The sequence below is a fragment of the Sorex fumeus genome, unplaced genomic scaffold, assembly GCF_029834395.1.
Source record: "Sorex fumeus unplaced genomic scaffold, SorFum_2.1 ptg000036l, whole genome shotgun sequence".
Lineage (NCBI taxonomy): Eukaryota > Metazoa > Chordata > Mammalia > Eulipotyphla > Soricidae > Sorex > Sorex fumeus.
The window spans coordinates 12,493,748-12,521,618 of NW_026606093.1; the positions used below are offsets into that span (position 1 = coordinate 12,493,748).

At 40.1% G+C, this 27,871-nt stretch overlaps 1 protein-coding gene across 1 annotated transcript in view; it reads right to left on the reverse strand.

Annotated features, from left to right (window-relative positions):
* The window catches only part of SCAF11 (SR-related CTD associated factor 11), a 90,507-nt gene that overhangs the window by 25,251 nt on the left and 37,385 nt on the right, over positions 1 to 27,871 (reverse strand). Inside the window, exons 2-5 of the mRNA XM_056117796.1 lie at positions 25,407 to 25,488; positions 22,855 to 23,012; positions 8,021 to 8,098; positions 3,614 to 3,714 (exon numbers count right to left, since the gene is read on the reverse strand). Coding sequence (XP_055973771.1) covers positions 3,614 to 3,714; positions 8,021 to 8,098; positions 22,855 to 23,012; positions 25,407 to 25,467 — 398 coding nt within the window. The 5' untranslated portion in view covers positions 25,468 to 25,488. The remainder of the gene's footprint in view (positions 1 to 3,613; positions 3,715 to 8,020; positions 8,099 to 22,854; positions 23,013 to 25,406; positions 25,489 to 27,871) is intronic.

The window sequence follows — 27,871 nt, forward strand, 5'->3', positions numbered from 1 at the left end:
TCAGACTCATAAATAAATTTCAAAAGAGATCAACTAGCCACGGATACCACCAGTAGTTCAGCTGAGACCTCCAGGGCCATTTCAAGAACGGGCAGGCTAGCTAGCTTCTGTCCCATCAAAGCCCAGCAGCTGTCCCCACACCCCAAATCTGCCGCCATGCCTCCAGTTAAACTCTTGGACTTGACCACCTTAGCCTCAGAGACTGCCATGAAATATTCTGGATTTTCTGGAGCATGTCCGCGCTGACATCCCAGTGGCAGTGCACTGGATTAGATGGAATGCAACATGGAAGTTAATCAATCTTTACTAACCCAACATTAACACCGAAGACTTAGCTTGCAGTTATAGCTTAGTAAACCCTCAGACAAGGACTTAATGTTCCACAGTAAGATACAACAACTCTCACAATTTTCTTCTATGGAAATATTTTTAATCATTCCATTAACCAGTTAGTGATCACAAGTAATATAAAATAAATTACTGTGGGTCTGCTATGAGACAGGTTTGAGGGGTAGTTGGGAAAATGGAGAGGGGGAAAGTGACTGCTGGTGGGACTGCTGTTGGAATGAATGCCTGCAACAAATTATCAAACGAATTTGTAAACCATGGCATTTTCAGAAGGGAATGGCAACACTAAATGGATATCCTTTGAGAGTAGGAGAGAGAGACTAGATATATGAAGTATACAGAAGACTGAATGCTAAGAATCCTGAAAAATATTCTCAGAACTCCAAAACGAATGTACTCCAAATCTAATGCCTAATAGTTTCCATACTTGGCAGTCATCAAAGGGATAATCTTGTGGGCCAAAAATGTTCTTCCTTTCTTCTTTCCCTTTCTCACTCCTCCCTCCACTTTCCTTCCTCCTCTCTCTCCCTCTCTCTCTCCCTCCCTCCCTTTCCTCTCATACCCAGCAGTGCCCAGGAGTAAATGTTATTATTTTGCACCTGTTCTTTTCTATCTCTCCCTCTTTCCCAAGGCCCACCACACCAGGAAGTGCTCAGCCATTACTCCTGGCTCTACGCTCAGGTATCATTCATGGCAAGGCTTGGGGAACCCTACATACAGCACAGACCTGGGTAGGCCTCATGCAAGGCAATCATTCTCCCTGCTACACTACCGCTCCAGTCCCACACCTGCTATTTCTTTTTCTTTTGGGTCACACACAGCAATGCTCAGGGGTTACTCCTGGCTCTGCACTCAAGAATTATTTAGGGTGGACTTGGGAGTCTATATGAGATATTGAGGAACAAACCTGGGTCAGCTGCATGCAAAACAAGTGCTATTGCTCTGGCCTTCTGCACCTGTTACTACTTTGTTTTTTAAAATTTGTATTTTTTTAATTGAATCAGCTGTTATTTTTTAACCACAAATCCCTGAGAAAAAGCATCCAGGCAAGTATCCTCAGCTGTATTAGACTCACTGTAACACCCTTTTATAGTAATGAATATTACATTCTTAGCAAAGTATGCAAAACTAGAGTAATTTTGAAAAAGCACAAAAATGCATATCTAAAGCACTGTCACCATGCCATATCAAGAATGAAAGTACAAAATGTATTTTTCTTGAGGGTTGGGGAAAACTACACCTGACTATCCTCAGGGTACTCCAGTGCTAGGGACTTAATCAGGGCCTTGTACACGTAAAATAAGTCCTTTATCACTACAACCACATTCCTGGCTCCAGAAAAGGTAGGACATAAACATCACAGAAGAATATGAAACTAACTGATGTAGTTAAAAGAAAATGTAAATAAAATCCAACCTAATGCACTTATAAAATAATTTCTGGAGTAGGTGTTCTGTGAATTTCTTAAAATCTTATAAAATTTATTTTTCATCTATTTATTTTTACAGGTCACAGCTGGTGCTGCTCAGGTCTTACTCATGACTCTCTATTCAGGTATCTATCCCTTCTAGCAGTGCTCAAGGTATCCTATGTGGTATCAGAGATACAACTGGAGTATGCTGTGTATAAAGCAAGCCTTAACATCCTGTTATCTCTCTGGCTCACAAAGTTCTTATTAAGAATGTTTTGATATATTTTTCTGGCAGAAGCAATCTTATTGCTTTAGATTCTCAAAGAAGTCCTTAAAGTACAAAAATTAAAAAATCTAAAAGTGCTATAGTGCTATAAATTAATGACATAATTCAATAAATTTCAGGGACTAAAGTCCACTTTTTTTTTTTGGTTTTGTTTTTGCTTTTTGGGTCACACTTGGCGATGCACAGGGGTTACTCCTGGCTCTGTACTCAGGAATTACTCCTGGCGGTGCTTGGGGGACCATATGTGATGCTGGGAAACAAACCCGGGTCGGCCGTATGCAAGGCAAATGCCCTATCTGCTGTACTACAGCTCCAGCCCCTATAGTCAACTGTTTTTGTTAACAAAACTTGCTTTTCCAGATACTGTTATCTGATGAGAAAGAATAATAAATCATAAACTGAGTTAAGAATCTGACAAAATTATTTAAACACGCAAGTTCTAGAAGAGGAGAAACAGCTCAGCACACTGAGCAAATGTTCTGCATGTGAGAGGCTCAAAGTTCTAGCTCTTGTACCTCATAGCTCCCTGAACATCACCAGGAGCAACTCCAAAGCAGGGCAGGGAGTAAGGAAATAAAGTAGTACCTAGCTTACTGGGAAGTTCTAAATACTATTTCATACATAATGGGCCTGAGTTTCACTTCATCTATTTATGTATTAGTTTTTTGGTTTTGGAGCCACACCTGGAAGTGCTCAAGGAAAAATAAGTAGCGACAGGATTGAGCCTATGTCAACTGCGTTCAAGGCAAGCAAGAGCCTTACCTGTTGTACTAGGACTCTGGCCCGAAGTATTATTTGCTGCCACTGCTGTCATTTTCTGGTTTTGGGGTGACACCCACCTGTGTGCTCAGAGCTTACTCCTGTCTCTACACTCAAGGATCACTCTAGGTAGGGCTCAGGGGACATACAGAGATAGCCGGGACAGCCACATGCAAGGCAAGTGACCTCCCACACAGCACTATCATTCCAGTTCCTAATTTTTTGTTATTGTATTTTGGCTTCTGGGTCACACCTGGCGATGCTCAGGGGTTACTCCTGGCAGTACTTGGAGGACCATATAGGATGCCAGGAATCAAACCCAGGTTGGCCACGTGCAAGACAAATGCACTACCCGCTGTACCTCCAGCCCCTAATTTTTGAACCTGGGTCGGTTGCGTGCAAGGCAAACGCCTTACCCATTGTGCTATGGCTCCAGCCCCAAGGGGTCATTCTTGAGCACAGACCCTGAGCAGCACTAAGTGTGACCCCTCCAAAAGATTTATTAGAAAACTATTCTTAAATATTAATACTTAATACTAATAATTCATATGGCTTGCACTTATAATTGGTATATTAGTATAAAAATAAACATTTAGAAATTTTTATAGAAATTTTAAAGTGCTAATATTTTAATCTTACAAAAACATCTAAAGCAAACAAGGGTGAAAAACTCAAATTTATCATTAAGCTGAAGTTATATTATGATTTCAACTAGTCTTTCCATTACATTATCAAATTTGTACTTTGAAAAAAAATTAATTCCACATCTGGTTCATATTTGAATTCTACTTTTAAAGCTCATCACTAACCTCATACAGCTTCTAGAATTTTCAGGACAGGAAAGCTGTTTCTTAAAAGAGTTTTCATTTTTCTTGTCTTTTGTTTCTCTCAACTGTTTTTTTACTTGAACCTGTGAGAAAAGCAAAATTACCTACTTATGAGTGAGAATCCAGAACCACAAATGATAAACCTACTTAGACTCCCTTATAAGCAAATAATAAAGAAATCAATGCAACAAAAAAAGAAACTGCCTGAATGAAAGTATAGTCAAAATACAGTTGCTCACTGATTAAATGTTTGTAAACCATAAGCTTAGTAAGTGGGATAGCTCAAAGCAGGAAATGGAAACTCTTCTACCATGGGCTATTTGGATATTTATAGTATTATTTGCAGGCTGCATACAACAGACAGATCACAGGCAGCCACAGAGAAGGACATGTGTCTGTCCTGTCATGTACCAGAGATAGACCACTTGATTTCACTGGCCTTACGTGGCCTGTGGGCTAGATGTATAAAATCATGAGAGAGAAGCAATAATTTTTGTATACATGTTATCAAATGAACTTTACCTCAGATTGCCAGATGGGTTTAAAATAGATTAAAACCATCTACTTTTAATGAGTAGATGATTTACCAGTTGGTCTTAAATGTGTAGGACTCTGTCACTGTCACTGTCCTCTTGTTGTTTATTGAATTGCTCGCGCGGGCCCAGTGTGACACTTGTTAGTGTGTTTGGTATATCGATCACGACACAGGTAGCTTGCAAGGCTTTGCCGTGTGGCCGAGATACTCTCGGTAGCTTGCCGGGCTCTCCGAGAGGGATGGATTAATCAATCTCGGGTCGGCCATGTTGGCTGTGTGCAAGGCAAATGCCTTACCCGCTGTGCTATAGCTCCAGCCCAGGACTCTGTCTAAGGAAAATATATTCTAGATAGTGGAAAGAACAGTTATTAGAAAAGTGAGAGGCCAACATAGATGGCGAAAAAAATTAACAGGATATGCAATTGATGTAACGTATCAGGACCAAACTACAAAAAGTGTTGGGCAAGAAAAGTAATTTCACGGGAATCAGAGAACAAATGGAATTTAAAGGAAGCAATTAAGATGATCTCTTTTTTTTCATTTTGTGTGCTCAGAGATCACTCCTGCTGGTGCTCTGGAGACGATGTGGTGCTGGGGACTGAACACATACCAGCTGTGTGCAAGGTAAGTGTCTTACCTGCTGTTCTTTTCCTCTCCCCACTCCCCCCACCCCAGTCTCCTGTAATCAAACCATATTTCAAGTGCTCACTGCTTATTTCTGGCTCTGTGCTCAGGGATCACTCCTGGTGGTGCTGGGAACAACTATCTCATCTCATCTAAGTTCCTCCCGTTGATCATCGATTTGCTCGAGCGGGCCCAGTAACGTCTCCATTGGAGACTTTGTTGTTACTGTGTTTGGCATATCGAATACGTCACGGGGAGCTTGCCAGGCTCTGCCGTGCGGGGGGAACAACTATATGTGGATTGAATTCAAGTTGTCATGTGAGACACCATACTATCTGTACCATCTCATCCACTCTTTTTTTCACTCTTAATCTGGTTACAATAAATATCCAACTACAGCTGCCAATATCTACCAAATGAGATGTGGCATGAGTCTACCTAGACGCACTAAGAGAACAGTATTTTAAAATTTGTGCACAAGCATAATGATGAGAGACAAAGTAAAAAAATAGGAAAACTCCCAGATGTTTTTCATTTGTATGGGGGAGGGAATAAGAAGGGCTGGAGCGATAGCACAGCGGTAGGGCGTTTGCCTTGCACGCAGCCAACATGGCCGACCCGAGTTCGATTCCTCCGCCCCTCTCGGGGAGCCCGGCAGGCTACCGAGAGTATCTCGCCTGCACGGCAGAGCCTGGCAAGCTCCCCATGACGTACTCGATATGCCAAACACAGTAACAACAGGTCTCACGAAGGAGACGTTACTGGGCCAGCTCGAGCAAATCGACGAACAATGGGAGGGCCTTTACCTTTACAAGAAGGAATAACCTTTGAATTTATTTAGTTCTTTTTTGGTTTCTGGGCCACACCCAGCAGTGTTCAGGACTTATTCCTGGCTCTACACTCCGGAAATACTCCTGGTGGTGCACCGGAGTCCAAATAGGATGCTAGGGATAGAACCTGGGTCAGCTGTGTGCAAGGGAAGCACCTTACCCACTGCACTAGCGCTCCAGTCCCATTGAAAAAAAAAATATTTTTAATGCTAAAATTCCTTAGTATTCATGGATGAAAATGTGCAACAAGTAAAAAAAAAAAAATCTGGACCTAAGGGAAGAAGACATGTCCTAAATAAACCCTAGAGAAATTTTAGAAGCTATAAGTACCACCTAGATAGTAAACTTAAAGTTACTGAAATACTTGTGAAGATTTAGGGAGAAAGTACAGCTAGTGTGGATCAAAGCAATACTACAGTGGGTACTGCGTTTGCTTTGTACATGGCTGACTCAGGTTTGATCCTTTGCATCCCATACGATCCCCCAAGAAACATCAGGAGTAATGCCTAAGTGTACCCAAAAGGAAACAAAAAAAAGAAAAAAAGAAGCACACTTATTGTGCTGAAAAGAAAATCCTATGAGGAACCCCAATGTAATTTAATAAAAGTACAAAGGGTAGTGAGATAGCAAAGGAGATTGTGAAAATTGTGTAAGTAAAGCATACATTAAAAAAATATATATATATATACACACGCATACTCTTAAGTGAAGGATATACCGACATCAAAATAAATAAATGACATTGCAACTTTACATGCAGAAAATATTCAATTCAGTTTATTCTGGGCCTTGCCTTTAAGGTCATCAGAGTTTTAGTGAGGACAATTTCAGTAAATTATAAATGTGAATGTTAAGTGGGAGTTAAAAAGTAATTGAGTAAAGTTAGCAAGTATTGATGTCTCACTCTAGTTGTAAAAAGAACAGGCCAGTAAGTAAAGAGTCAATGAAATAAAAGATAAATAGAAACACAGACTATGATGATACCAAATATAAAAATATACCTTACCAAATAAAACACAGCTATTAAATAGATATTTATTTCAAGCAACAGAACAAATTTTTATAGAAAAATATGGTTGGAAGCAAGTTCATTCTGAATAATCTTTAGAACATTTTATGTATGTGTGTATGTCTATATACATATATACACACATATATTTATTTATACACATATATATTCTGGAAAAAGAAAACAGTATTTAGAAACCATACTCTATATATGTTCTGATTACATCTTTTCTCAAAGATATATTCAGATGACTAGATGTCCAGTTATACAATTATAAGAAAAATCATATTTTACAATAAGCCATTTTATTTGAATTGTCATTTAGACTCATCTGGTACAAATATATCAAATACATATAAACCAGTATCTGCAGAGAATATTTTATTATTTGCTTAAACATTTGTTCATTGCTACCACACTTCTTTCTACTCAGAGACAGCAACCAAGCTATCACAAATTTGTAATGCTACAAGTTTGGTTTCCTCATCACTGGCATTATCTATGTATATGTGTGTGTGTATATATATATGTATATATATATATATACTCAGGATTCTTGCACATATATATACATATACATACATGCCTTGTTAGTCATACTTCACAAAATCATTCTCATAAATCATAACTTTTACTCCCCTATTTCCTTTACATCTTTTACTTATTAATGCAGAAATATGTTCCTATCTTTTTTATTTGAAAATAAGTAAAAAAAAACCACAATAAAAAATCATATTCAGGCACATACAACACTGTAAGTAGCAGCAATGTTTGTGCATCTCATGAAAGTCATATTTATATTAAGCATGACATCCACACTTAGCATTGAACCATTAGGTCCACCCTGCAGGAGCATCACAGGAGCCTGTACAAAGAATTTTCATATTCCATAGTTAAAAGTTAATGTGAATGTGGTATTACTACTACTACTTCTTTTCTTTTAAAAACATTAAAAAAAATTTTGGGGGGGCACCTGTGCCCAGGGCTTACTTTACACTCTCTGCAAAGGTGGCACTTGGCAATGCTCGGGGGAACATATGCGGTGCAGGGGACTGAATTTGGGTTGGCTCCACGTAAGTCAAACACCTTATCCAACGTACAATCTTTCCAGCCCAAATGAAACTTCTTTTAGATCATTGGAATTCTTATCATTTCGTAGAAAATCATATGGGAACTACCATGAGTATGCCATTTTTAGGGTGTGATGAAAAAGAAGGTTAAGAATTTCTGTGTATTTGTAGAAAAGCCTGTGCTTGTAATGTGAAGGAATGATAACTACATATTAAGCCTTAAATTGAACAATTTAAAAATACTCAAACCAGCAATCTAAGAATTAAAGGTCTCAAATAAGTTTACACAATTTATGTTACAAAATAAAATCTAAATCTTACCTTAACGCAACCTTCCAATGCATTGAATTTAAATACTGCTTGAAAAGGTTTTCGATCAATAGGACATGAGGCCAGGGTCTGTAAAACGATTAACAAATGATAAATTTACCAATGTTTCTTTCTTTTTTTTTGTTTGCTTTTTTGGGTCACACCTGGCAATGCACAGGGGTTACTCCTGGCTCTGCAATCAGGAATTACTCCCGGTGGTGTTTAGGGGACTATATGGGATGCTGGGAATCGAAACCGGGTCGGCCACGTGCAAGGCAAACACCCTACCCGCTATGCTATCTCTCCAGCCCCTTACCAATGTTTCTTTTCTTTTTTTTTTTTGGAGGGGAGTGGTGGGGAGTGGGAACACACTCGGTGCTGCTCAGGGGTTATTCCTGGCTCTGCACTCAGGAATTATTCCTGGCTGTGCTTGGGGGACCATATGGGATGCAGGGGATAGACCCTGGATTGGCAAGCACCCAACCCCCTATCTCTCTGGTCCCCAATGTGTCTTTCGGATAGAAGAAAGTAAAATTCTAAACCCATTTATCATTTATTTAATGATAAATGGGTTTATCATTGGGAGAAAAAAAAAAACAAAAAAAACCCCTTTCCCTTTAAAAAATAAAGACGCACTAATTTCGGTCTACATCATGTCACAGTTAATGAATTTGTTTTATTCAAGCATCAATAGTGGATAGGCAGAATATGAAAATGAACAGCAGAGATTTTATCAAGATAACACACATTATGATATGCTGACCAACTGACAACTACTAATATAATAAAATGAAAAATCAAGCTAAAATAAATAACATAATCTTATAGAAAGCATTTGGGCATTTCTAGATCAACTACAGGAAGGAAAGGCTTAGACCAGTTCCTAAGATTCTATGGCACAGTATTCCCTCCTATTAATAATGTTTTATTTTATTTCAGGGAGGGATCTGAGCTATAGCCAACAGTGCTGAGGAAACACATGCACTGCAGGGGAAGACACTGGGGTCAGTTATGTGCAAGGTAAGTAGTATCTCCTGTAGTACACCAAATTATGTTAAATAGTAATTTGTACCAGCATTCGTGTGCGTGCACGCGCGCACACGCGCGCGCACACACACACACACACACACACACACACACACACACACACACACACGGAGGTACAGTAACAAAGTAATGGCCTTACATGTACTGAGGCCCTGATTTCATCAATTCCTGGCACTTCAGGAAAAAAGAAAAGAAAAAAAGGATATGGATATGGAAAGTAGATTCTCCACTTCCCTCCCCCTCCACTTCTGCTACCTAGAGGCCTTCTCTAAAACTTCCTCCATTCCCCTTTCCTGTTCCCTCCTTCCGTCCCTTCCTTCCGTCAGGGCTTAGGCCTACTTCTGCACTAGGGGTCACTCCTGGCAGTGCGTGGGAATTCTTGTGTGTTGCTAGGGATCAAACCCAGGTTGGTGATGTGCAACTGTACTACTGAATGGCGATGTCCATTCACAGTACTACTGTTCTGGCCCTCCAGAGTAGTTTCTTAAAGATCCTTTTGGAGACATTCAATCCTTATACATAGGCTAGGAAAATAATAGGGTAAAGGTTCTGCCTTGCATGAGGCTCACCTCTGACCCCCAACATCACACGGCTGCCTGAGCACCACCAGAAACAATCCCCAGCATAGAGCCAAGAATAGTTCCTTAGCACTTTGAGGCGGCCTTCTCTAAATAATGCATATACATGTACTAAATTTTAAGTATAAGTTATAATTCATATTCTAAAATATTTTGGGTCTTCCTTAATTACATATCTGGATTTGGAGCGATGCACAGCGGTAGGGTGTTTGCCTTGCACGCAGCCAACGTGGCCGACCCGAGTTCGATTCCTCCGCCCCTCTCGGAGAGCCCGACAAGCTACCGAGAGTATCTCGCCCGCACAGCAGAGCCTGGCAAGCTCCCCATGGCGTATTCGATATGCCAAACACGGTAACAATAAAGTCTCCAATGGAGACGTTACTGGGCCCGCTTGAGCAAATCGATGAACAACGGGAGGGCCTTTACCTTACCTTTATCTTATGTATTAAAAAACAAATAAGTTTACCTGTCAATGCTATTAATTTTGAATAGAAATTAATTTATATAACGAGTAACAAGCTGTATTAAGTCAACTGGAGTAGAGGGAAGATTCTATATAACCTGTAGCACTGTCCTTCCATTGTTTATCAATTTGCTTGAGCTGGCCCAGTAACATTTTGAGACTTGTTGTTACTGTGTTTGGCATATCGAATACTCACAGGTAGCTTGCCAGGCTTTGCCATGAGGGCGAGATACTCTCAGTAGCTTGCTGGGCTCTCTGAGAGGGGCAGAGGAACTGAACCTGGCTTGGCCGGGCTGGCCGCTTGCAAGGCAAACTAACCCTACCGCTGTGCTATTGCTCCAGTCTATTAACTAACAAATAACAATTAACATTAAATGATAATGCTAATTATCTATTAATTTAAAGTAACATTAATCTTAAAATTAATTAACATTTATTAATCAATTAAAATTGTTAATTATTAACAAATAACAATAATCTTTTAAAAAAACAACAAGATAGTAATGAGTCTGGAGTGACGGAGCGATAGCAAAGCAGGTAGTGAGCTTGACTTGCACACAACTGACCTGGGTTTGATACCAGGCATCCCATATGTTCCCCCAAGCCCTACCAGAAGTGATTCCTGAGTGCAGAGTCAAGAGTAACCCTTGAGCATTGCTGGGTGTGGCCCCAAACCAAAAAAACAAAATAAACAACAAAAAAACAAGATAGTAATGAAATCTGAAATATTTCCCAGTGGGGAGGAAAAAGCTAATATCTGCCCCTTTGGGCATTGGCAAATAGGAAGATATGCATATACACAAACACAGGTGAGTCTGACTGTGTATAGACAATCATCATGTAAAACAGTTTTCTGTTTTTGTTTTGGGGCCACTCCTGGGGTTACTCCTAGCTCTGCGCTCAGGAATTACTCCTGTCAGTGCTCGGGGAACCATATGGAATGCTGGGAATCAAACCCAGGTTGGCTGTATGCAAGGCAAACACCCTATCTGTTGTTCTATTGCTTCAGCACCACATATGTAACAGTTTCACAAACCTCTTGAATCATTTAGGAAGCAGCCAAAATACAGATTTTTTTTTTTCATTACTCTGCTAAAGTGATGTCTCCTTTCTTGTAAGTAGGCCTTGATTTTACCATATCTTTACTAGAAATTGTCACTATACTAAATTGAGTTGGTTCAAACAGGTAGAAGACAGCTCAGCTTTTCCAGGTTTTAGGGATTTGTCATTTTCCCTACAGAAACCCTGAATTTAAGTTTTGCTGTAAGAAACTATAAGACGCCCCCATATTTTATAATTATTATTATGGTACTCTTTTATCATCATTGCTATTGTTATGTATGGCACTCTCCTACAGACCCACTTCCCCAGCTTCTACACTTAAAATTTGTTTTGGGCCACATCCAGAGATGCACAGGCTCGCTTCTGGCTCTGTGCAGGGCCCCACTGGGCAGTGTTTAGGGGGCCAAACGTGGTTCCAGGGATCAAACCTGGGTAGGCAGTGTGCAAGGCAAACCTCTTACCTACTGTTCTTTCACTCTGGCCCCAGCCTCCACTTCTAAAAATAACATATTACAAGGAGCAATTCTAGTTCAGAGAACTGAATAAAATTTATATGATTATCACATTCAGCATTTACTGCACAAAATTTCAAGATGATTTCATTTGGGGGGTCATACCTGGCAGTGCTTGGTGCTGGAAATTCAAACCAGATTCAGCAGAATGCAAGACAAGTATCTTAACCCTCTATATAACCAGACCCCCAAGTTTTGCTGTTGTTTGTATTTTGTAATACCCCATGGCACTGAATGCTTAATCCTTTGGTACTGAGGAGCCAACCATATGTGGTGCCAGGATTGACAGAGTCCGGGTTGTCTGCATGCAAGGCAAGCAGCTTAACCCCTGGTACAGCAGCTTACCCGGGTTCAATTCCCAGCATACTACATGGTCCCCCGAGCCAGCCAGGAGTGATCCCTGAGGGAAGAGCCAGTAATAAGCTCTGAACACTGCAGGGTGTGGTAAAAAAGAAAAAAAAAGAAAGAAAGATAACCCCAAATTTTAATATGAGTCATTTCATTTTGATGCATTTCCAAAGAATGGAATTCTGATTAAAAGTTATACTTGTTCTTTTCTTCCTTAATAATTGTTGCGGACTTGTGTAAGGTTTCACTTGAAGAAAGAGATCTACTGCTATTATAAAAGCAAAAAGAAAAAACACACAAAAACAGTAACAATTATAGTCAGAAAGCCACCGTGAAATAGTGGAATATAACCTATTCTGTACATATATTTCCTAAAGCATTCTTCTCGAAATTAATAGATTTTCTTTGGCTCATGCTCAGCTCTCAGAAAAATACCTTAACATCAAGCTCTCCCTCTAGTAAAGGAAAACAATTCAGAAAACAAGCTACTTATATGAAGACGTTATTTTTGCTATGGCCACTGAGCCATGATATCCATTTCTACTTTAAGACAATTTAGTAGGGGCTGGAGTGATAGCACAGCAAGTAGAGTGTTTGCCTTGCACGCGGCTGACCTGGGTCCGATTCCCAGCATCCCATATGGTCCCCTGAGCACCACCAGGGGTAATTCCTGAGTGCAAAGCCAGGAGTAACCCCTGTGTATGGCTGGGTGCGACCCAAAAACAAAAACAAAACAAACAAACAAAAAAAGACAATTTAGCAATGCATTTCAAAGGAGAAAAAGAAAGTTATTCTTTATGAAATTGTCAGAGCATATACTTCAACAATAACTAAGAAATCAAAACAGATTTTTAAAACATTAAGTGTACCTTCAACATCATTTGTTAATGTATATTTAAAGCACCCATGGTTTAGGGGAAGAAATGTTTTATTTATGCTAACTTTTAATTTTTGCTGTGCCAAGGACTGAACTCAGGACCCTGTATATACCAGACAAATGCTCTATCACCTAGACACAACCCCAACCTTCAAAACACACAAGGTTTAAAGATATCATCAATTAGTACTAAAAAAATGTAATTATTCATAATATGATAATCTATTAAATAAAAGTTTTGCATGTAGGTTTTACAAAATGGTTTGAAATGACCTATTTTTAAGGCCCCGATGAATATTTACCCCTTTATCCTGCATTTAGAAAACTAAAAAATTTTAATCCTACTCTCCGAGTGTAACTGACTCATTTCATTCTTCAGTTCTGTGGTCTTAAAAATTCTTATTTAATGGGCCGGAAGATAGTATAGTGGGTCAGGCACTTGCCCTGCATGTGGTAAACCCTGATTTGATCCCTGGCACCTCATTTGATCCTTCAAGTCATGCCAGAAGTGATCCCTGAGCACAGAGCCAGGAGTAAGTCCTGAGCACCACTGGATGTAACCCCTCCCCAACCCTTTATTTAAAAATTATGTAGAAAATGTGTTATCTTAATATGATTTTAAACAAAATTACCAAAATTTTTTCATACACAGAATACGGTGTGACTGAAATACAATCACAAACACTTTTAAGGGTCTATCTCAGTGTTTCAATAAAAAAGTTTAAAAAAAAAGAATGAAGATACAGACAGGCTTGAGTCGCCTACTCAACAGGTTGTATTTAGTGGAATAACTTATCTGACAATTTTATATACACTATAAAAATAGAACCAATGTTGGCAGTGCTTCACAGCTATTTTATTTTTTAGAGACTCATGTAATCGGCTTGGTTCAGGAATGAGAGAAATAAATTTTAGTCAAAAATAAAAATTCAGGCAATAAAATCTTCCCAAATTATTGTCTATTAAAAGTAATCTAATCACTAGAATAATGTGCACATTTCATCCACAGCATAATTATCTATATAAAACATAAAATAGTCAAGATACATGTCAAACTGACATATTTTGATTTGGGCATAATGTATGAATTAAAAAATATACTCCTCACCTGCCTATCCTGAACAGCATTTAACTTCTTCAAGAACTGTACATCACCACAGTAAAAACTCACTTCTAGTCTCATGAAAGAAAAAATACTTTTGTAATCTAATTTTTATTTCATTAACTTTTTTTTCCAAATTGAAACTATCAACCTTGATAAGAAATGGAAGACTGAGATAAGCTGAGGGAAAATAACTTACTTACGAGGAAAACTAACAAAAAAAAATCTAATAATCCTAATAAAGAAAATATATTACTTAAAAGATAAAAGAAAGAAGGTAAGGTGCATTATGAATCCCTAACCACATGTCCTTTTAATTAACATGCTTCAGCTTCAAATGCTTCAAAATAGTCCTAGATTCCAAAACTAATTTTTGGGGGGACATACCCAGCAGTGCTCAGGGATTACTTCTGACTTGGTGTGATGTTCAGGGCTTACTCCTGGCTCTGTGCTCAGGGATCACTCCTTGAGATGCTCAGGGGTGCCAGTGATCAAACCTGGGTCAGCCAAGCAACCTGCTGTACTAATCTCTCTGGCCCAAGTCCCTAAATTAAATTTTTGTGACTTTTGGGGTCATACCTGGCTATGCTCAGAGCTTATTCCTGGTTCTGTGCTCAGAGATCACTCCTGGTGGGGCTCTGGGGATTTCATATGGGATTTCAGGGATGGAACCTGTCAGCTGTGTGCAAGGCAAGTGCCCTACCTCCTGCACTAGCGCTCTAGCCCACCCCCAAAACTTATCTTGGGGCCATACCCAGTGGTGTGCAGCACTTATTCTTGGCTCTGCACTCAGGCATCATGCCTGGCAGTCTCCAGGGACCATATGGGATGCTGAGAATCAAACCTGGGATGGCCATGTGCAAGGCAGGTGCCTTGCCTGCTGTTCGTCCTGACTGTGGTGTTCAGGGTTTACTCTTGGCTCTGGGCTCTATTAGATGTGAAAATTAATAAAATTTAAACTATGAATTAATTTTTTTAAAAACCATTTTAATTTTAAGTTATTCCTTGAAGCTTTTATTTAGTAAGAAATTGTAGTTCAAAATCCTTGCCTTGAATATCAAAATATATATAGAAAAATCCAAATGAGTAAGAAAGCCTTAGCATAGGTCCTTAGTATGACTGATGGTTAGTAGGTTATGAACATAGATACAGCTTATTCATAATTCTGAAAGACAAAATAAATGTCATGCTCTCTTTAAAAATAGGGGACAGTGGGGCTGAAGCGATAGTACAGCCGGTAAGGCATTTGCCTTGCACGCGGCCAACCCGGGTTCAATTCCCAGCATCTCATATGGTCCCCCAAGCACTGGCAGGTAATTCCTGAGTGCAGAGCAAGGAGTAATTCCTGAGCATCGCCGGGTGAGACCCAAAAAACAAAACAAAACAAAAAAATTAAAAAAAAAAAATAGGGGACTGGAACAGAGCGGAAAGGCGCTAACCTGGCATGCAGCTGATCCAGGTTTGGTCTCCAGAACCCTATATGAACTCCCCAAAGCCTGCCAGGAATGCTCCCTGAGCACAGAGCCAGAAAGTCCTGAGCACTGCCTGCTGGGTGAGGCTCCAAAACCCAATAAAAGTGGGTAGAGGAACAACTAACTGGAGAAAATTAGAGAACAGACCTTTGTTTTTTTTTTTGCTTTTTGGGTCACACCCAGTGATGCTCAGGGGTTACTCCTGGCTCAGGCACTCAGGAATTACTCCTGGCAGTGCTCAGGCGACCATATGGGATGCTGGGAATCAAATCCGGGTCGGCCATGTTGGCTGTGTGCAAGGCAAACGCCCTATCTGCTGTGCTATTGCTCCAGCCCCGAGAACAGACCTTAATTACCAATGATTATGAAATAAAAATTGAGTGAATATGAAATCTGATTCTCCTTGTCAAATTACATACTTCAAATTAAATGTTTTTTTAAACTCAATATATATTCAAACTGAAATATTTAATTCAAAGCCAAAGTGTTTTATTAATTTATTTACTACTTGTGACTATTTATTAACACAGATGATGTTTCGCAAAATACTGCCTCCAATGGTGCTGGAGCAATAGCACAGGTCGGGCGTTTGCCTTGCATGCAGCTGACCCAGGTTCAATTCCCAGCATCTCATTCGGGTCCCCTGAGCACCGCCAGGGGTAATTTGCCAGGTGTGACCCGAAAAGCGCGCGCGCGCGCGCGCACACACACACACCCACACACACACAAAAAACCTGCCTCCAGGTAGGTGACCCAGTGGTGAAAATGGGAGGCACTATGTTCACATAAAGAAGGTAGATTCTCAGGGGAGGGTTATGATTTTTCTGAAAAGGGGGCTGTAGGCCAAATGAGTCAATAATTCTCAAGTTAGCTGTCATTTTTACTAGGGGCATTAAAAAGGGAAAAAAACTAAATACTCTCTGCTTTGCTTTGGGGCTGGAGCAGTAGTACTACAGGGTAGGGCGTTTGCATGAGGCCAACCCAGGTTTGACTCCCAGAATCCCACATGGTCCCCCCAAGCACTGCCAGGAATAATTCCTGAGTGCAAAGCCAAGAGTAGGAGTAACCCCTGCGCATAGCCGAGTGTGACCACAAAGCAAAAAAGAAAAAAAAAAGATTAATTGCTTCTGTTTCAACAATACAAGTCAACTTTTCCCCATCAAAATTTATGGTAGCACAGCAAACTACTTTCTTTTTAATGTAATTTGGCCTCAATCAGAAGAATAAATATAAGAAAGCCAAATAATCCTTGTAGCGCTATCCACAATAGCCAAAATCTGGAAACAAACCAAGTGTCCAAAAATAGATGACTGGATCAAGAAACTATGGTACATATATACAATGGATATCACCTGGCCTTAAAGAAGAAACAAAGTCATAAAATTTGATGCTCTGTGGAGGAACCTGGACAATATCCTGCTGAGTGAAGCTGTCAGAGGGAGAGAGACCCATACCAAATGGTCTCTCATATGCAGCATATAAAAAATCATAATGGGGGAATAACAAACACCCAAAAGCAATGCTCTCATTGAACACCAGAATGTATTCAATAGGAAACATGCCACTTGAAGGGGCTGGGGGATAGGACAGGGAAGGGGAAAGGTCTTGGGTGGAAGGAGGAGGAGAAAGGGGTGCTGGGGGAGGAGGAGGTGCTGAAAGTGGGAAGGTGTTACGGAGGAAACCTAGCATCAACAACACTGTAGACCACAGCGCAGACCCTTACCTCCTTTTTAAATAAGCACCTATCATAGAAGCAGACTGGTGGATGGTGGCAAATGGGGGGATGGAGACATTGGTGGAGGGAAGTGGACACTGGGGAAGGAATCGGTGTTGAAACATCATACGCCTGAAATCCAATCATGAATAACTTTGTAATATCATGGTGACTAAATAAAAATAAATTAAATCTTCAATTGGGCTGGAGCGATAGCACAGCAGTAGGGCGTTTGCCTTGCACGCAGCCAACATGGCCGACCCGAGTTCAATTCCTCTGCCCCTCTTGGAGAGCCCAGCAAGCTACCGAGAGTATCTCGCCCGCACGGCAATGCCTGGCAAGCTACCCGTGATGTATTCAATATGCCAAATACAGTAACAGTAAGTCTCACGATGGAGATGTTACTGGGCCCGCTCGAGCAAATCGATGAACAACGGGAGGACTGTGACTGTGACTAAACTTTCAATTACAATAAAAAAAAAAAACAGAAAGCCAAATAAATTTTGCTCGGGGGACCATATGGGATGCAGGGAATTGAACCTGGGTCAGCCACGTGCAAGGCAAATGCCCTGCCCACTGTGCTATTGCTCCAGCCCCCAACTTAAAAATATTTAAGAGTGACTTCCGGTCAGGGAATGTGCAGGTTGATTCGTCCTTCATCATGCCTCAGGTGCTCGCAGCTTGGAAATGAGAGAATTTGGTGCTATGGAGAAATTTTTGGTTGAATACAAGAGTGCAGTGGAGAAGAAACTGGCAGAATACAAATGTAACACCAATACCGTAATTGAACTAAAATTAGTCTCACAATGGAGACGTTACTGGTGCCCGCACAAGCAAATCAATGAACAATGGGAGAACGGTGCTACAGTACCACTCTTTTACTAATAAAAATGATGGACAGTAAGTTTAGGGGAGGAACTGAGGAACACCTTGTTCCTCCAATGTAAAATGATGTGACTACTTTGTAAAAATGTCATACGGTATTAAGAAGTTAAACATACTCCTCTGCTCCCGAATGGCCATGATTCCAGAGGCATATAAACCAATCTGGGAACCCGGCAACTTCCGCCAGAAATGCCTCTGGACTTAATGACTAAAATACCAAAAATCAAAAATCGCGCAGCCGCGACATTATATGCCCTTCATTTTCAGCAACAGAAAACAAATTATCTAATGATGCCTTTTTGGGAGGTGTGATAGTTGGAGGAAAATTCCAAATAATAATAGCGGGTCTTTTGTCGAAAATTTGAATGTAATCAAAGTAAAGAGAGACTAACGTGAAAATTATCTGCCATACAGGCAGGGGGAGGGGTGGGATAGGGGGTATACTGGGGTTTTTGGTAGTGGAACATGTGCGCTGGTGAAGGGCTGGGTGTGCAATCACTGTATGACCGAGACTTAAACCTGAAAGCTTTGTAACTGTTCTCATGGTAATTCAATAATAAATAAATATGTAAGAGTTTAAAAAAAGTCAAAAATTAAAATGTTAGGCATTCTATAGTAGTGTCTGAACATGCATAGTCTTCAAGCAAAAAGTTCCACTTTATGCTACTCTAAATAAATTTGGGATATATATATATATACCATGATAAACTAATGTCTATTCGAAAGATGCAGAGAACGTAAGGAAAGATGGTGAGCCATGTCTTTTTTATACATACTAATTTTTGTAGAGAAAATGGTTATAGTTGAACCTAAAATATAATCAAAATATAATTTAAAAAAGGCACTGCTGAAATCGTCTACTCATTTAGTAATTTGCTTCTCTGCTTAGAGTAAAGCAAAGCAAGGTACATTCAATTTAACACGTATGAAAGCTTCATTTGGGTGGCAGAGAAAAATATGCATTCAACAATCAATGCTCCAGGGCCTGAGCAATAGTACAGTAGGTAGGGTGTTTGCTTTCCACGTGACAGACTCGGGTTCTATCCCCAGCATCCCATATGGTCCCCAGCACTGCCAGGAGTGATTCCTGAGCATAGAGCCAGGAGTAACCCCTAAGCATCACCAGGTGTGAATGCCCAGCAAAAAAAAAAAAAAAAAAAAAAAAAAAATCAATGCTCCAGCAAACATACAGATATTATCATATTGATTCAAAAAGCTCACAACACTTTTCTCAGTATACATTTTGTCTACTGCTTAGTACACTGTTGCCAAGACCAGTACATTTTACTATAATCAAAACTGTTTCTAATTGTACTATTATAAACTCAACCAGCACAACAAATCTTTTTCTCCACCTAAAGAACTCTGCCACAGAAAAAGTACAATTATGCTTTTCTTTTCATATTGTCTAAATTTTTGTTGTTGTTGTCTTTTGGTTGACACCCAGTGGTGCTCTGGGGTAATTCCTGGCTCTGCATTCAGGAATCCCTTCTGGCGTGCTGGGGGTGGTGCTAGAGCACAGGGAGTGCTGGAAAGTGAACCTGAGTCAGTTTCCTACAAGGCAAGTGCCCGACCCACTGAGTAACTATCCAGGTTTATCCTTTTCACATCATTAATGTAAATATTAAGCAAATCAAAGAACTTTGAACCCCTATATTAACGAGCAATTGATTCTACTGTGTTTAGGGACAATCTAAACGTAGCTAATATTAAAAAATAGTTTTAAATTTATCTCCTTTACTCATTCTATACACTGAGAATCCACCTAGAAAATGGAGCACAATGAACATGACAAAGTATTGTCACAATTTATAACAATGGGGTATTAAAAGAAATAATCCAACTCAAGTACTATTTGACCCAACTTGAATCAATATCAATATTAAGAAGTTCAAAATGTCCATTTTCTAAATCATTTTCCTCAAACCTTAGTAATAAATCTCACTTAGCTAAAATTAGCCCATACTAAATTAAAAACGAAGATTAGAAAATACAGTTCTAAATTCATTGTGTCTCTTAAAGTATGAAATCTTGGCCAGGTTACAGAACAAAGGTGGAGGTATACTATTATATCTGCTCTGGGTATCCCTCAAGGTTAATATAAAGTAAAAATCAAATAATTTATGAAAAATATAAGGACAAGGCAAACAGAAGATATTATTACTTCTAGATAAAATTCCAAGAGGGTCAAATACACTGAAGATGAGATAATCATATTTCAACCAGAAAAAATACTTAATTTGCTCTTGAAAGGGTTTTCTTTTGGGGGGGGGGGCTTTTTTTTTCTTTTTTTGCTGGGGAGGGGGGTAGGAGGGGGAGGAGAAGGGCAGATCACACCCAGCGATGCTCAGGGGTTACTCCTGGCTCTGCACTCAGGAATTACTCCTGGCGCTGCTCGGGGGACCATATGGGATGGCTGGGGAGTGAAACCAGTATGAAATGGTTTGCACCAGGTTGGCGGTGTGCAAGGCAAATCCTTTAACCATGGTACTATCGCTCTGGCCCTAAATTAAAGTTTTTTTTTTTTTGAGGGGAGAATTCGAAAACAGTCCCTGATTACCACAAATCATCCATATTTGGGGAAATCACAGGATTGCACATCCGAAATGCAATGGCTAAGTCTTGCCCTGGGAAAACCACCGTTGTGATTGTAGTGTCTTCCCTGCCAGGGAAGTACAATTATTACTTTTTTTACATAAGCTTGAAAAGATAAACTTAAAATGAAAGATGATTAAAAGAAAATTAGAACAGAGGCAGGGAGGGATGGAGGGTGGGAGGGATACTGGGACCCGTGGTGGTGGAAAATGGGCACTGGTGGAGGGGTGGGTATTTGATCATTGTATAATTGAAACCCAAGCACAAAAATCTGTAAGTCTACAACTGGACCTCATGGTGTCTCACTAATAAAAATTTTAAAATTTTTTTAAAAAATTAGAGGGGTTATGATGCTGCCAACAGGTCAACCTGTACCTGTAGGGCGAGTGCATCAGCAGCCTGATGGTGCCTTCAGGCTTCCTGACACCCCCAAATTGCCCCTGTGCCTTTGGCCTAACTCCAAAAACTTGGGACCAAGTTTACTAAGAAATTGAACAGCTAACAGTTAGGCATGTAGAAGCCACACCCACAAACTACCTCTGGTTCAGCTATATAAGCTCACTTAATGGCCTTGTCTCAGACACCCCAGATAAATCTCAAAAGAGACCAAAAGTGACAGTTAATCTCTGACCCTTGCATGGCTGATCAGACTGGGGTAAATCAGAGGGGGGCAGGTTGGCCTGTGACCGCCCAAGCAGAACCCCCAGCAGCCGCCTGCTTCCACAATTCAAAATCGCCACCATACCCCTGAGTTTGACTTGACTATTTCTGGATGGACCTCACCAAGATATGATTTGCTGAAAATCCGGGTATGCGGATTTGTGACTGAAATTTTACAGAGCTTTCACAGAGTTGGGATGGGCTACCTCCCCCCACTTCCCAATACACATGGGAGCATTGGCAGTCTCCCGTGTGAATCAACTCCAGCGCCACTCTGTAAACACTATTACTGACCTTGCTGCAGAGACCCATAAATAAATCTCGAAAGAGGTCAAAAGCCAGAGAGAGACACAGCAGCGAGTCCCAGAAGACACCACAGAGCCGGAGATCTCTCCAGGCACCCATATTGAACCAATGTCACCAGGACACCCCAGATGGAGCAGGTGCAGTTTCTCCACCTATTCCAGATGGAATCCCGGCAACCAAGAACTTCCGCAATCAAGGCCCAGGTATGTGGGTCCCAGGATTAATTCTACATGCCTCACGGTGGCTGTCCCTTCCCGGCTCCCTGCCCACTCATCAGTCTGGCTGTCCTCCCCCACAATGTGCTTCTGGGTGCCATCTTAGCGCACCAACAGCCCTGGTCCAGAGACATCCAACTGAATCCCAAAATGGATTAGTGCCCTACAGAAATGTCTCTGGAACCCAACCATTTATAATCTAGGATTCCAGAAGCACACGGCTGTGTCACCCAAGATATTCAAAATGAGCAATGGACAATAAAAGAGCTAGCATCTGCCTCTGGCAGGGAGGCTTGAATGGTAGTGGGAAAATTCAAGCAAAACTCAAAAGTAGAGAGAGTATTGGGGAAATTGCCTGCCTGGACGCAGGGTGAGGATTGGGATGGGGAGATGGGAAGATATTCTGGGAACATGATGGTGAAGAGTGCGCACTGGTGGAAGGATGGGTGTTCCATCACTGTACAGCTGAATCTCGAACATGAAACCTTTGTAACTATATCTCACAGTGTAGCACTGTAACATTATCCTCCCACTGTTCATCAATGTGCTCAAGTGGGCACCAGTAACATCTCCATTGTGAGACTTGTTGTTACTGTTTTTTTTTGGCATATTGAATATGCCACAAGGAGCTTGCCAGGCTCTGCCGTGCGAGCAGGATACTCAGTAGCTTGCTGGGCTCTCCAAGAGGGATGGAGGAATTGAACCTGGGTCAGCTGCGTGCAAGGCAGATGACCTGCCCACTGTGCTATCGCTTCAGCCATCTCAGTGATTCAATTAAAAAAAATAAAGAATGTGGAGTTCATCCCCAATTTAATCAGCTTAATTAATGGCTGAATAAACAACAGTACTCCTACACTGAAAAAAAAATTAGAAGGAAATGCTGAAGCAAAGAAATAAACCACATTACTGTACAATAATTTATGAAAGGCAGTTATAAACTCTTTAGGTATAAAAAAATCACATTAGGGAGTTAAAATACATTTATTTTTAATACTTATTCTTTGACTTACCTCTGCCCATTTAAGAATACAAGGCATGCAGAAGACATGATTACAGCTTTCTGGAAAACCAACTTCCTTCTCTAACAGGCAATTAAGACATATTGGACATCTGTCGGCTTCATTGTACAAAAAACCAGTCGTAGTAGTGTTATCTTTGTTTTCTTTGTCTATAAAGTAAAAAAGTCATATATGCTTTCAATAATTTCCAGACCAACTCATGTATTTGTGGAAGTATAATACACTACATAACTCTAAAGTGCTCTCTGCTAACTACTACTCAATAAGACTTAAATACATAACAACAAACATACTACTTGTGTCCAATGCTACCAACACCTTACTAATTTATATTTTTAATGGGAAGTAACTTCTTTTTCATTAATTTTTAAACAATCACAAAACTCAAAATTTATAAGATTGTAAATCTCCCTTCCACATCTAATCCTTTGTTCTCAGTTCCATTCAGTTTTCCACTCAGTTATGGTCAACCCAACACTAAGTTTCTTGTTCTTGAAAAGATGTTTTTGGCCTGGTCTCCAAGCCCATGTTCTGCCTTGAACATGCTGGTTTCTGTTTCTTTGCTTGCTTATTTTTACTCTGGAAAAGCCTGTGCTCTCTTTGAATATGCACTTTCCCCTTTCTCACCACTGACATGTTTCTAAATAAGTTTCTGTAAAAACTTTCTTGCTTCATTTACGATTTTTTTTCATGCAAGCAATAAACAAGCAAGTAAGTACAGTCTTTCAAATTTCTTTCACATAAATGCTAGAACATGAAAGACACACATGAAATATTTTTGTTTTATCCTGATTTTACTCACTTTTTTCAATCTTTGGTTATCACAAACAATGCTGTCATTTGGAAAATGTTGTCATTTCACATTTTTAATAATGTATATCTTTAGAAATAATTCCTATAAGGAACTTGTTAGACTAATACATGTACATTTGCGATCTGAATAAAGACTCCTTAAATTATTCACCTCAGGGTTTGTACTAATCTAAAAAGTCCACCAGATATAATACTACATACAAAAGAATGTATTGCTGACTTATATAAGTAAATAAAATTTTTTTGAAATTCAACATAAAATAATGGGGTATCCCAAATGTAGAGTTCTCTAATCTTACTGTGTTTATGCAAAAGAACAAGCCAGATTTGTTAAGCTATCTTGCAACGTTTTAAAATGAAGGTGGAGAAAAAACCATGTTTCTGTAACTTGCTTTTTGTAAGAATCAGATTCTAATTCTACAGAGGTGATTGAATAAATGTATCCTAATCTTGATCTCGCCCGCACGGCAGAGCCTGGCAAGCTACCCATGACGTACTCGATATGCCAAACACAGTAACAACAAGTCTCATGATGGAGACGTTACTGGGCCCGCTCTAGCAAATTGATGAACAATGGGAGGACCGTGATACCAACATAAAATAGCTAAAATGTGAAAAGTGTAGTCCAAACAAACAGAAAAGCTGGATATCCTGGGACTATCCGTGTGTGTCCATATAGTGCACTTCTCATAGGACTTAAGCCTTCGGTCCACCCCAGGTAGGGACCGATCCTGAGAGATTCTAGTATTAGACAAGACCCTCAAGCAGGGCTGAGTGATCCCGGTATTTGTTAAGGAAAAAAGAAATAAAGCCTCTGGAAGAAAACATCCTGCAACAACGAATGGAGAGGACGGCAGGTAGGTTTCTTGCCTTGCACATAACCAACCCAGGCTCAAACCCAGGCACCCCACATGGTCCCCTGAACCCCACCAGGAGTGATCCCTAAGCACAGAGCATGGAGTAGTAAATCCTGAGTATAGCTCAGTGTGACCCAAAAACAACCCAAAATAATCAGAAGAGACTTAAGATTTATTTTTTGTATTTTATATGCTATATTTACTTTTAATACTTTTAAAGATACTCTAACTTCAAATAGCAGAATTTTCAAATATTACACAGAATTATTAGATACAGAATAATGGATATAACTAGAAAAGACTTTAAAAAAAACTATCTAGAATCTTAAAAAACAGTTATAAACTGAGAGAAAAAGATTTAAAAATGAGGCCAGAACTAAATATAACATTAAATTAAAATCCAGAAAAAGATAATAAAGTAGAGGCCATGATTAAAGCAGTTAACAGCCAGGAAATTAAAAAAAAAATCCATACTTAGGAATAGGATAGAAAATAAGGTCTTTAAAGCAAAAAAAAAAAAAAAAAAAAGCTTATAAAGAAAAAAGCACGCATGTTTGAAAAAGAATCACTTAAGAACAGGTAAAAAAGAAAACCAGAAAATGGATAAATCGCATCTTCAAAGTGCTAAGATTAGAAAACAGCAGAAAACAAAACAAAACTGCTTATTTCTCAATACTTCTGAAAAGAATAGACTACAAAAGAGTTTACCAACAGATTTTCACTAAAAAAATTTCTTAAGTTTTTGTGAAGGAGTGGGTGTAAAGCAACAAAAATGAATAAAAACAAATGAGCAGTTTTGCATTTTGAAATGAGAACAAACAAACAGTTTGGAAATAACAAGTTTCAACATACAAACTACAAAAATGAAGTTACCTTCCATATCTTCATACTCCTGATCTCCCAAATTTATGGTATACATAGTTTTCTTCTTCATTTCTCTTCAAAAGGGTATTTCCTGTAAGTTGAATTAGAAGAGAATGTTTTATGTTTGTTTTCTCTCAATGATTTAAAAAAAAACAACCCAGTACTACAAGCAATTATTTCACACATAAAATAAAAAAATACAAGCTAAGCCAGTAAATTCTGTGGATAATACTGTTTTACAATCATTGTCACCAATCAACACACACTTTCCTTAGTGAAAGAAAAGGCCTCATGTAAGCAACAGTAACTAAATGATAAAGTATGTGGTACTGACAAAAATAGGCAAACCTTTGAAAAAAGATCGATTTATCTGTTTTGTTTTTGTGCCACACCAAGCACAGGGATCTGCCTTCAGAGAACCATATGGGCTGTTGGGTTAGCTGCCTTCAAGGCAAATATCCGACCCACTGTATTCTCTCTCCAGTTCCAGATAGATCAATTTAAACTTGAGTTTTCAATGATGATGAAGAATGTCAGGTTATTTAAGGCAACTGAAAAAAAGAAACACGAGGCTGGAGAGTTCAACGGGCTGGAGCACACGCTTTGCATGCAAGAAGACTGGGTTTAAGGCCCAGATTTGATTACCCACACTACAGACCAGGTGTGCGCAGGAACCAAAACCAAATAAAAAAAAAAGCAGCATACCATATTATAAATGTAAAAATAGCATTTACCCATTTACTAAGGCTTTGTTCTGAGAAGAAAAAGAGAGTTGAATGAGTGAAAGTGAGGGATGGGAGATAGTTACTCAGACACAATCCTCAATTTTATCAATTATGATACATACATATACAGTTACTTTTGTGTTAGCTTCTTAAATAACTTACACATACAAGTCAGTACATCAAAGGTATGTTTTATTTGTCCAGGAAATTTCTTTATTAGAAAAAATGAGCGATAGCACAGCGGGTAGGGCGTGTGCCTTGCACGCAGCCAACATGGCCGACCCGAGTTCGATTCCTCCGCCCCTCTCGGAGAGCCCGGCAAGCTACCGAGAGTATTCGATATGCCAGACACAGTAACAACAAAGTCTCCAATGGAGACGTTACTGGGCCCGCTCGAGCAAATCGACGATCAACGGGAGGGCCTTTACCTTACCTTACCTTACATGAGAAAAAGAGATTGAGAGGTTGGGGCTGGAATGACGGTACAAAAATAGTTAAAGCATGGGGGTATTCCTGTCAAATAGTCAAAGCAGGTCAATCTGTACCTGTGAGGCGAGTGCATCAGCAGCCTGATGGCACCGTCAGACCTTCAGATACCCCAAAATTTCTGCTGTGCCTTTGGCCAGACCCCAAAAACTTGGGGCAGAGTTTACCAAGAAAGTCAATGGCCAAAAGTTAGGTATGTGGGAGACATACCCACAAACCACCTCCGGCTCAGCTATATAATTGGAGACATGGCCTCTCTGGTTCCTGATTGAACTGCTTAACGGCCATCATCCCAGAGACTAAGAAAAGAATCTCAGAACCCAACGACTTTTGGCAGAAATGCATCTGGACCGCAGACAAGGTGGCTGACGCCTCAGAGCTTATTGGAAAGCCAAGTATGAACCAGTGGTGATGGGGCAACTGCAGTCTCATGGGAAGGGGGACGGTACTGGCTTGTCCTTCATGACCTACTGAGGTCACGAGTTGTCCCCCCAACAAGTGGCTCTTCGGCACAGCCATGGCTCCAGAGGCGAAAGGACTTAATCCAGAGCCTGGCAGCTTGCAGCAGAAAAGTGAATGGACCATGCGTTAAACTACAGTGCCATGCCTCCCCGGGTGGGAAAGGGTGTTGCTCCCTTCCGCCTCCCGCCCCCCCCCCAAACTTGCAGCAAGATGACCACCACCTCAGAACTTATTGGAAAGCCAGGTATAAGCCAGCAGTGATGGGGCAACTGCAGTCTCATGGGAAGGGGGGCAGTACTGGCTCACCCTTCACGCCCTACCAAGGTCACGAGTTGCCCCCCCACAAGCGGCTCTCTGGCACAGCCATAACACCAGACGCATAGAAACCAATCTTGTAATTATCTGGCTCTTTGCAGAAATCCAAAATCATCCGGCCACATGACATTATATGATTCTCATAACCAGCAACAGAAAACAAAGTATTTCACAATGCCTTTTCAGCAATTCTGATTGTTGGGGGGGAAATTCTAAACAATAATGGTGCATCTTTTGTCGAAATAATGAATGTAATCAATGTAGAGAAAAGTGGAAATCATCTGCCTCACAGGCATTGGGAGGGGTGGGAGGGGGGTATATTGGGGTTCTTGGTGGTGAAAGTTGAGTACTGGTGAAGGGAAAGGTGTTTGATCATTGTATGACCGAGACTTAAACCTGAAAGCTTTGTAACTTTTCCCACAATGATTCAATAAATAAATATAAGAAAATAAATAAATAAAATTATGAAAAAAAAAAAAGGTGGAG